The 11,468-nt window shown below is 43.8% G+C and overlaps 1 protein-coding gene across 1 annotated transcript in view; it reads right to left on the bottom strand.

The window, feature by feature from the left end:
• Positions 1 to 1,983: 1,983 nt before the first annotated feature.
• The window catches only part of Slc44a3 (solute carrier family 44 member 3), a 36,158-nt gene continuing 26,673 nt past the window's right edge, over positions 1,984 to 11,468 (bottom strand). The window contains 4 exon segments of the mRNA XM_090333953.1: positions 1,984 to 2,085; positions 3,291 to 3,507; positions 3,509 to 3,525; positions 5,197 to 5,333. Of these exon segments, the coding sequence (XP_090190079.1) occupies positions 1,984 to 2,085; positions 3,291 to 3,507; positions 3,509 to 3,525; positions 5,197 to 5,333 (473 nt within the window).

Below are 11,468 nucleotides of genomic sequence, written 5' to 3'. Positions count from 1 at the left end.
GCTTGAAAGCGGGTTCTGGATGCTGTCCCTGAGATTTGTATGCTCAAGGCTAGTCCTCTACCACTTGCATCACAGTCCTATTTGGGGCTTTTTTGGCGGTTAGTTGGAGATAAGAGTATTCTGGGCTTTTCCACCCAAGCTGGCTTTGATCTGTGATCCTTTGACCCCTGCCTCTTGGGCAGCTAGGATTACAGGCATGAGCCATCTATCTGTGCCTGGCTAAGAAGTTTATATACCTGATGTAGGGGGAGAATAACATACCAGAGATCAGAAACAGGATACGCTGTTTGATTAATAAGGTTAAACCTAAATCTTCAGTTTGGGCCATGATGGTTCAAAAATGACAAGGCTACAATCACTAAAGGGCACTGGCAAGTCACTTTCTGACATCATCTCAGTCAGAGAATTTCTGGTGAGACTTGCCCTGTTGCAAGATGTTCTTTTGCTGACACTGATAAGGAGGCTATGCATGTGCTTGGAACACATAAAACAAGTTTATTTGCCCAATTATGAGTCAATTCAATGCTTCCAGAAGCTGCTGTGGAAGCCCCTTTCTTAAAAGAGCTGAGCTAATTGGTGCTGCTTAAGAACAAATCACACATGTGTAAGTTTAAAGTAGGTGTGGCTTGTGCAGCTTTGAAGGGGTGATATGGGAGGGAAGAAGGCCTGCAGTGAAAGCACATTGTACCTGCTGTCTGGAGGGTGGGTTGATGCTACCTAGACATCTAACAAATGGGCCTACCAATCAATATGTGTGATGTGCCTACTTGTTAATTTGGTTTATCTCAGTGGAGGTCCAGTTGCAGTTAGAGGCCAACCTTTGTTTTTAATGTAAGAATTGTACTTTGAAAAGTTATTAATTTTGCATATTTGTAGGATTGAAAGAAAGTCTGCTATACAGAAAGGCAACATACCAGAGACTTCTGCTGCCACAATCCTTTTTTTTTTTTTTTTTGCCAGTCCTGGACTTGAGCTCAGCACCACTTCTGGCTTTTTTCTATGTATGTGGTACTGAGGAATTGAACCCCGGTATTCATGCATGCTATTTAGGCAAGCACTCTATCACTAGGCCAAACTCCCAGCCCACCACAATCCTTTTATAAAAAAAGGTTCATTGGTTTTTTGCTCCCAAACTCAGATGCATTTTTCCATTAAAAATGGTTATCAGCAGCTGGGAATGTGGCTTGGTGGTAGAGTGCTTGCCTAGCACGCTATGAAGCCCTGGGTTCACTTCCTTGGCAACACATAAGCAGAGAAAGCTGGAAGTGGCACTGTGGCTCAACTGGTAGAGCACAGAGAGGTTAGGGGCAGTGCCCATGCGCTGAGTTCAAGCCCCCGAAATGACCAAAAAAAAAAAAAAGTTATTATAAAGGATGTAATGAGGATTTTACAGTTTCCTAAGTTAGGTAATGAGTACATTTCTTTTTACACCTTTCACTCCTTTTTTGGGGCGGGGATCATTTGTGAGACAAGGTCTTACTATGTACTTCAGACTGGCCTCCAATTTTTATCCTCCTACCGCATCCCCCTGAGTGCCAGGTTTATATTATAGGGATGTAACACCATGCACAGCCACACTTCTGTTGTTCACTTATTTGTGTGTTTTGTCAGTCCTGGGTCTTGAACTCTGGGCCTGGGTGTTGTCCCTGAGCTTTTTTGGCTCAAGGCACTTGTGCTCTTACCACTGAGCTAAAGTGCCACTTCTGCTTTTTTGAATTTATTGGAGATAAAGAGTCATGGAGTTTCCTCCTCAGGCTGGCTTCGAACTGCGATCCTCAGATCTCAGCCTCCTGAGCAGCTCATCTTGAGCCACCAGCACCTGGCAACACATGATTCTTTTCAAATTGGTGCACATAAATAGGATATTAAACATTCCCTGTTGGTATCAGGTCATATGTGTCAAACACGCAACACATTATGGGTCTCATCAGGTCACTGGCCTCAAAGATCATTTTCTTTAGGTACAGGTGTTTTAACAAGAACTTAGGTCCCAGTGGGCCAGAGTTCTGTTCCCTCTGGATTCCTCAGTGAGTCCTTGTCCTGCTCAGACTTTGAGTTAAATTTCTGGGTCCTTTTTACAAAGCTCTGAAAAACAAAAAGTGTGGTGCATCTCTCTCTTGAGAACCATTTACTACTCTCACCTGGTAGTATAAGGGAATTTAATCCTTAAAAGTTTTTTTTTTCTTTCTTCTTCCTATGGTATTAAAACTCTGGAGTGGGGCCAGGAGTTTGGCCTAGTGGTAGAGTGCTTCCCTAGCATGCACGAAGACCAGGTTCAATTCTTCCATACCACATACATAGAAAAAAGCCAGAAATGGTGTTGTGGCTCAAGTGGTAGTGCTCTAGCCTTGAGAAAGCCCAAGGACGATGCCCAGGCCCTGAGTTTATTGGCCCAGGACTGGCCAATTAAAAAAAAATCTGGGGTAGCAGCTGGGGTTTGAGACTTCAAAGGGTAGTTTTAACTGCAAGAATATGAATCAGGAAGACTAAGCTAACTTCACACAACCACCAAAACCAGCCAACTTCTGGTCCTCTGCCTCCTGAGTAGCTAGGATTATAGGCATAAGCCACAAAGCCCATTCTATTTTCATTTACTTTTGTGTAGAAAAAGTATGAGAATGTTCATTGTAATAAAAAATATATATACAGGTGCTTGTTAAACAGCCTGCTGAACTGAAAGTGCTTTGAATGATGTTTAAAGCTGAGTTTTGTTTGTTTGGTTTTGGGTTTTGTTTTTGTTTTTGCTTTGTGGCAACAGAATGTAAGCTGAGGATGCTACTTGATGTTGGCAAAAGATGCGATAATCATTCAGTTGTTGAAAAAAAAAAAATTCCTGTCTAAGCAGGATAAGGCTGATGAGCAGCAACTGCTGCAGAAGAGAACAGATGCCTGCTATTTTCAGATACAAATGGGCACGGCTGAGGGTGTGCCCTGCTTAATAGAGGGCTGAGGGGTGCAGATCTGTCAGTATTGGCACAGAAGGCCTCCTTGGCACTGCGTCTCTCTCCCTTGCTCCCTCTCCCTCTTAAGCTCAATGGGTTATGATATGCCTTAGATACACATCAGTTGTTAACTCCAACTGCCCAAGGCATCTAACATAGCCTTTAGTAGCCAGGGTATTGGGTTGATGGCTGTATCTCAGGTCCTTTGATGCTGTGATGACCGAGGAGCTGCTGCCATCTTTCCAGAGGTGAGGTTCAACTTTGGAAAGCTGAGCCCAGGTCAGAGCTCCGGAAGAGGAAGGAGGCTGGGCTGTGAGCTCTGCCAAAGGAAATGAAATGTTTGCTTACCACAAACGCTTGATCCATGAAGTAGGGATTTTCTGTGGATCTGTCGTTTGTTTCCAGGTCCACAGTAAAACACAGGAGAAGTGTATCCAGCACAGTTCCAAACATGGATAGGAAACTATGAGTCACCAGATAGGCAAAAAATGCTACCAGAAGCAGAGGAACTGTCCATACCTGGAGCACACAGTTGTAGTTAAATGCCATCAGCCCTCCAAAAACCGTAGCACACCACCAACACCTGTCCAAAACCAGAGTTAGTTGAAAATCTATAAATTGATTGGTTAAACTATTCTAGAAGCGTGTCTGTGTGTGTGTGTGTGTGTGTGTGCGCGCGCGCGCGCGTGCACGCGCATGTGTGCATGCTAGAAGTACTTCTGTGTGTACATGACCTATTGGAGAGTCCTTGTCTGAAAATGTTGCAGGATGCAATAAGGAAAATGAAAGCTGCATCTGCAGAAAACTTAGTTCATGGATGTGGACAGGGAGATAATGTTTTTCTTTTATCCACATAGAGATGCATTTGTATCTCTCAACGTTTTTGTTTCAGTTTTTCATTTAATAACATGACATCACAAAACCATTTCCACATGAAAGCCTTTCTATAACTCTTGTTTTCATCACAGATAACAATCCATCAAGTAGTATGTACCACGTTGTGGTACATAACCAGTGGACTACATAATTAATCCATGCCCTGCCCCAGAGGATTGAAGTGGAAAGGCTTTCCAGCACTCCTGGGAGGAGAATTAGCTGATTCCATTTGTGATGTGTAATGATTACATTTGTAGCTTGTAATTACAGGCCATGATGTACCTAATTCTTCATAATAGATGTATTCCAGTCATCTGGGGTCCCTGTTGCCCTTGGCTATCTATAAAGATGAGCATGGAAATCCAAATCTATTCCATTCTCAAAACCAAATAATCACTGCTCGCCACATATTTAATTAAAAGCTGGTTAACTTTTGGTGTATTTCTTGTGGGAAATACAGGAAAGTGAACTAATAGCTAAGGGAAAATAAAATACTTGCTTTGGCAGAACTTGTGCTCAAATTGGAATGATGCAGAGATGAACATGGCCTCTGCTCAAGGGCTTCACACATTCATGAAGCATTCGTATACATGGCGGGTGGTTTACTGTGACTTGCGCACATTTCACAAAAATTAAAAATATTCAGAGACCGGGGGCCAGTGGTTCATGCCTATAATTCTAGCTATTCAGGAGGTTGAGGACAAAGGATTGCAGTTCAAAATCAGACTGGGTAGAAAAGTCTGTGAGACTCTCATCTTCAATCAACCAGCAGAAAGGCAGAAGTGGGAGTATGACTTAAGTGGTAGAGCACTAGTCTTGATCAAGGAGTCAAGTGAGAACTTACGGCCCTGAGTTTAAGCCCCAGTGCTGGCAAAGGAAAATAAAAGTATTTACATGATGAGAAATGCCACTCTGGCTCCATTCAGGGCCTTAACCCATTTTATAGACTTAACCTTAAATAACATACAAATTTCATTTAAAAAAGAATCAGTGATCTTCATATTTTTATAGCCAAACCTCTACAAAGCATATTTATCTTCTGCTGTTGGTAATGTATTCATTTTAGACATAAAAAGTTGTTTACAACAACAAAAACAGACTGAGGACTAAATCTCTACCTATTCTACATGTCAGAAAAGTTCTTCATTTTACCATCTGCCACTCAGGGCTGGCTTATAGGCTGGAAGGTGAAATGAGGTAATGAAGCCACGCGTCCACTATGGAAGAAATTGTCAAGGGCTCCCACATTTTCGTTTGTAGCATCACTAGAGATTGAACTCAGGGCCTTGTGCTTACTAGACAAATGCACGCCTCTTTCAATTGCTATATGGCTACATTGTTTTAATTCCCGTTACCTTTATTAGTTAAGACATCTCACCTTTCCTAGAAAGATTATGAAGTCTCCAAAACAATTCACAGACGTAAAATGCCTAAAATGCTTGGATAAGATTTTGAGTGCATCTTTTGCTGACATACAAAATTCTGTCCCAGTAATGGCAGCTGCAGCGTAGGCATGCTAAAACAAAAGAGCAGTTAAAATGTGGTTGATTCTCATAATGACAATTAAGAGTGTGCTAGGTACACAAAGTAGGTGACTATACAAACCCACTCTCCATCTCTACTCACAGCCTGTCAGTCCCAAGTCTCAGCTTCCAATACCATTCAAATGCATTTTCATAGAATCAAAGTAAGTTAGAAAGATAAGACTTTCTGGTCAATAGAGTAGGTTGGACATCCTTCTTCAAACATACTGAAATGATGGTGAACACAAATTATTTGTTTTAAGCATAGCACAGTTTAAGGGCAGGAAAAGTATAGCTGCCAGAAAGGAAGCAGGCCCCAGTGATTTGTGAGGAGCGAATTCAAGGGTACAAGGGTTGGCAGCTAGGGATTTTAACTCCTTAGGCTCTAGCTACAGAACCGAGCTCCCTGACCAAATTCAGAATTCATACTCAATGCCATGCTAATCAGTGTGCCGGAGGCCATTAGAATGACTAAGGTCTGGAAAAGTGCAAACCAAAATCACCTCCCCCTCCCTGCCCCATCCTCCCCACACAAGGCCTGGGAACAGTAGAGCCACACAGACAACTCTGCTTGCAGAAGATGAAAAAGTTCTCCCAGAAACAATCTACAGGATTCCTTCTCCTTCCCCAGATTAATAACATCTGTGCTCTGAGAACATTCTAGAAACAAGTATTCAGTGAGGAATATTTTTTTGTTATTGTATGCCAGTCCTGGGCTTGAGCTCAGGGCCTGAGCACTGTTCTTAGACTTTCTCAAGGCTAGAGCTCTATCACTTGAGCCTCAGCACCACTTCCGGCTTTTTATGTGGTACTGAGGAATCCAACCTGGGTCTTCGTGGCCAAACTCCCGGCCCCTCAGTGAGTGATATTTAAGTTGCTAAAAGACAAATGGAAGGAAAAGTAGTAACCAGAAGAAAAGCAGAATGGTATGAAAAATGGAAGAGGCAGGGAAGGCAAAGTTGAGTAGAAATTTTAGAAATGAACAATATACATCTTAAATGGTGCAGTGTCAAGATTATACAATTGATGATTTCATTTTCAGAACTATTTTATATTGCTACTTGGCTTCTATAGTTTTAATTTTTAATCAGTCTAGATTCTGATGGGCTCTGTGTATGTATACACGTGTGTAAGTAGGACCAACTGTTTTAGTTACTTTGCTATGATAAATAATAATGCAATGAACATTTTATTCCTGATTTTTGAATAATTAAAGGTGAATTTCTAAAAATAAGATTACTAAGTCAAAATCTGTGCATTTATACATTCACATGAGAAAATTTATGGGGTGATTTGTTTCCCAAAACACTTCTCTTATGACTGTTTTAAAATCATCTACTTCTAATTCTCCTGAAATCTTTAAAAATGCCACTTGCAATAATTAGTTACATTCCTAAGAAAATACCCTAGAATACTATCTGCTTAGGATTGTTATTCTTTTTGCTTAGATGAAGAATGAATGGTTTTTGTTTGTTTTTGTTTTTGGTCTCATTTTTTTTTTTTTTTGCCAGTCCTGTGCTTGAACTCAGGGCCTGAGCATTGTCCTTGGGCTTTCTCAAGGGTAGAGCTTTACTACTTGAGCCACAGCACCACTTCTGGCTTTTTCTATGTATGCTGTACCAAGGAATTGAACCCAGGTCTTTCTGCATGTCAGGCAAGCACTCTACCACTAGGCCACACTCCCAGTCCCAAGGTTCTTTTGGTTTTTGTTGTTGTTTTGTTTTAAATCATGATTTGCCCCATGATTTAGCCCATGATATACCTTCTGAATGTTTCAAAATCATCCTAAGGAAAGCTATTTGGAGTTGACTAATTCTGGCCCCAGCAGCCCAGCCCCACCAAAAAATAAGAGGCGGCTAACCAGTTTCCCAATAGGACACCATGATTCCTAGGGTGGGGATCAAATGAAATCCCTGCAAAAAAATGTTTCACCAAGAACCTCGAGTGCATGATTCACGCAGAATACATGTCAGATTTGCTTAAAACCTCCAACTCTTGGTAGGAGTCTGTTGCACACCGGGGACTTGAGTCTTGAATAGGGATGTAGAGATTCACTGGCTCCTATTATTAAGCTAAGCATCTTCAACACTGTAAGCTTTTCTCACAGTCCCCATGGACCCATCTGTGTAGAGTGCGGGGTATAGACAGGGCATGGAGAATGGCAGACTCATCCTTCTCAAGCCTGGAACCCATGATCAAGAATATTCTCCGAAGATCCCTTGGTGATTCAGTGAGACAGAGAATCTCCCTCTTTTAGCCCCCTTTCTTTCCCACCCCTACTTCTCCTCCTCCCCCTCCTCCCCCCCTTCTTCCTCCTTCTCCTCCTCCTCTTCTTTCTTCTACTTCTTCTTCACTCCTGGACATTAAACTCTCAATTTTCCTTAGGCTAAATGCTATGTAAGAGCATGGGTGGTTAAAGGTGTGGGTTCAAATCTCAGATACTGGTGCTGGGCTAGTAATTTTACCTCTCTAAGCCTCCATTTCCTCCTCTATAAAGGAAGCCAGGGCATGGACTGCAGAGAGATGGGCGTTGGGAGGATGAAAGGACACACACCCCAGAATGTGTTCAGCACAGCGTGCCTGGCACTGGAAAGTGCGCTGTGAAAGGGGGTTGTTATATATAGCTCACCAAAGATGACCTCGCCGACAACCTGGAGCACAGAGAAACTCTTTCATCACTTGGGGGTGAGGGAACCTATAGTTTTATTTTCATTCTTGGGCTTTCATCTCTCACATCTCAGGAATGCAGGATAGAAAGGCCACATGTCCCAATGTGTCACCACAGGACATCCAGATCTCTTTGTCTCCAAGCCTCCCCTTTCATTCAGCCTCAGGCCCCAGTTCCTCGTGCCCCTTTCTGAATTGAGGTTCTTCCTACTGCACTTCCTGAGTCACACAGAGCCTGGGGTCCTATGGGGACTTCTCTTCCTGAAACCCATTGCCTCAGAGTCATTTAGGACCATTTAGAAACAATCAAAGCAGATTGTGCACCGGGTACTGGTGGCTCTCATCTGTAATCCTAGCCACTCAGGAGCCTGAGATCTAAGGATCATGGTTCAAAGACAGCTGGGGCAGGACAGGCAGTGAGCCGCTCATCTCCAATTAACCATCAGAAAACTGGAAATGGAGCTCAAGGAGCACGGGCCATGAGCAAAAAGAGCTTGGGACAGCGACCAGGCCCTGAATTCAAGTTCATGACAGATAGAGGAGAGAAGAGGGAGGAAGGTGGGGAAGGGAGGAAAAGAGGGACGAAGGGAAAAAGGGAGGGAGATGGGAGAGGGGGAGAGAGAGAGAAAGAGAGAGAGAGAGAGAGGGAGAGATTGTGCTCTTTGGCTGAAATGATGGAAGGTTAAACAGTCATTTTTCATGCTTGTGTTGATACCAGATGTTGGGCACACTTACCATTTGCCTTGTTGGCAACCAAGCCAGGGGCCAGGCCCAGGACCAGTGAGCATTTCTCTGACAGAAAATTCGACAAGACTTCAGAGCTGTAATTCTTCCCAGGCACTCTGGCTCCCCAGCACCCCTACCACAGCACAGGTCTGGGGGATACACCCTGGATGGCTGGGCCTGGGCCCGACAGAAGCTTCCTAACTCATACCTGTGGCCCTTTTAGATTATGTCCATCTGTGGGCCGGGAATTTGGCCTAGTGGTTAAAGTGCTTGCCTAGCATGCATGACGACCCGGGTTCGATTCCTTGGTACCACATACATAGAAAAAAGCCAGAAGTGGTGCTGAGGCTCAAGTGGTAGAGCTCTAGCCTTGAGAAAGTCCAAGGACAGTGCTCAGGCCCTGAGCTCAAGCCCAGGACTGGCAAAAAAAAAAAAAAAAGATTATGTCCATCTGTTTCCTGTGCAAACAATCATTGAGGGGCAAACACTCATCCAGAGCCTACTATCCTGAATGTAGTAACTAATTTAATCCTCAAAGCAACCTTAGCCAGGTGAGGCAGCTGAGGACAATGAAGCATGGAGGGCTGGATGGACTCTCTCTGTCCCACACCTGCCACAAATGGTATGCTGCTCTCAAGGGAAGGGGACCTCAGCTCTGCCAGGCGCTGGGCAGGAACCGATTGACTTTGAGCTATGCTTTGTGCTTGCCTTTCATGAGGGTCAAAAGAATTGAGTGGTACTCTCCCAAGAGGTGCCCTGATACAGAGCTGGGAACAGAGCTGCACAGTTTCATGAAAAGAGGCTGGCTTTCAATCGTGGCACTTCTGCAGGCCTGCTGAATGGCCTTGGTGGTACCTGCCACTTCTCAGTTGCTTTATTTCTGCCCACTATGAAGTTCTGTGGCCCAGAACCCCTCACATCCCCTCATCTGCTCGCATTATTCTACCATACCTCATCACAGTGTAGAGAAACAATCACTATGGTCTGATCCCTCCCATCTTCCAGATTCTAAGTATTGAAGAAAAATGAGAGAGCTAAGTTTATAAGAAGTAGAAAAGGTAGATTATCTCTGTCGTCTGACTTTGAGAATTCTCCAAGAATGTCCATCATAGCATTTATGGAGAAGGTCAGTAGAGAGCCTCCCTCTGTCTCCCCTGTATCCTCAAACTGAAGTAGTTTCTTCTTAGGATGGTAGAATTATGAGGCTGAGTTTTTAGTCTCTTCAAAAAGGTAATCAAGAGGAGGAAAATGGGGACAAAAACGTGAGAAGGGGTATCAATGTGCAAGAAGTAATGTACCCACTACTTGATGAATGTAACTGTAACCCCTCTATACATTATCCCGATAATGAAATAAAAAAATAAAATAAAATAAAAGTAATCAGAGCTGGGTGCTGTAATCCTAGCTACACAGGAAGCTGAACTGTGTGGATAACCAGCCCAGGGAAGGAAAGGCTGTGAGACTCTTATCTCTGATTAACCACCAAAAAGCCAGAAATGGAGCTGTGGCTCAAATGGTAGAGCACCAGCCTTGAGTAAAAAGAAGCTCAGGGACAGTGCCCAGATCCTGAGGTCAAGCCCCAGGGCCCACATACAAAAAAAAAAAAAAAAGACAAACAAAAAACAAATCCAGCACCACAAAAAGACAAGGAAGAAAGAAAATCACTGATCTGCCCTCAGAAGAAATAATGGCTGCTAATATCATCTGACCATCTTCCAAAATTCCTCTGCCAGTTAGCACTGATGGAAGGAAGGAAGGAAGGAAGGAAGGAAGGAAGGAAGGAAGGAAGGAAGGAAGGAAGGAAGGAAGGAAGGAAGGACCAAAGAATGGACAGAAGGGAATGAGTAAGGAAAATAGAGCAGTGTGTTCCACAAGGTGTCAGAAGTATGCATGTCAAATCGACTGCAACCACACAAAAGAAACCACACCCAAACTGAAAGAACTGCCAGCAATCGTGCCTTCCCAGGCAAGCCTTAGGTTTTCAAAACAAGAGAGGTCGTTTTCTAACACCATTATGGAAAGAAGTGGTTACATACTTGGTTTTTTCATTTTTCTTGTGGAGATACGTCTTTCTTTGTCACTCAGGCTGGCTTTAAGCTTGAGCTCACACAACCTTGGCTTCGAGAATGCCAGGGTCAGGGGTGTGCCACACCACTGTCCTCCTCAGGGAGGAGGATCAGCCCTGCCTGTGCCCACCCCGCCTTCTCCTGCTCTGCCACACAGGCTGCTATTCCCCTGCTGAAATGCCCTTCCTGTCCCCTCTCTCATCTGATGGTTGAGAAGTGAAGATACTATTTGTCTTCCAAATACTTGTGTGTGTGTGTGTGTGTGTGTGTGTGTGTGTGTGTGTGTGTGTGTGTGTAGCAAATAAAAAAAGAAACTTCAGCCTGGCACTGGTGGCTCACGACTGTCATCCTAGCTACTCAGGAGGCTGAGATCTGAGGATCTCGGTTCAAAGCCAGCCCGGGCATTAAAGTCCATGAGACTCTTATCTCCAATGAACCAACAGAAAATCTGAAGTGGCACTGTGGCTCAAGGGGTAGGGCGGTAGCCTTGTGCTGAAAAATTCAGGGACAGCACCCAGGCCTGGAGTTCAAGTCCCACGATGGGGGGAAAAAAACAAAACAAAACAACAACAAAAAAATATTTGAATTCAACCTGGCACTGGTGGCTCACGGTTGTAATCCTAGCTACTCAGGAGAATGGGAACGGAGGACCAAGGTTTAAAGGCAGA

Source organism: Megascapheus bottae, chromosome 6 (genome assembly GCF_031878675.1).
Source record: "Megascapheus bottae isolate mThoBot1 chromosome 6, mThoBot2.hap1, whole genome shotgun sequence".
NCBI lineage: Eukaryota > Metazoa > Chordata > Mammalia > Rodentia > Geomyidae > Megascapheus > Megascapheus bottae.
Note: the sequence above shows the minus strand (reverse complement) of the source record. Positions and strands in the feature narration are given on the sequence as shown.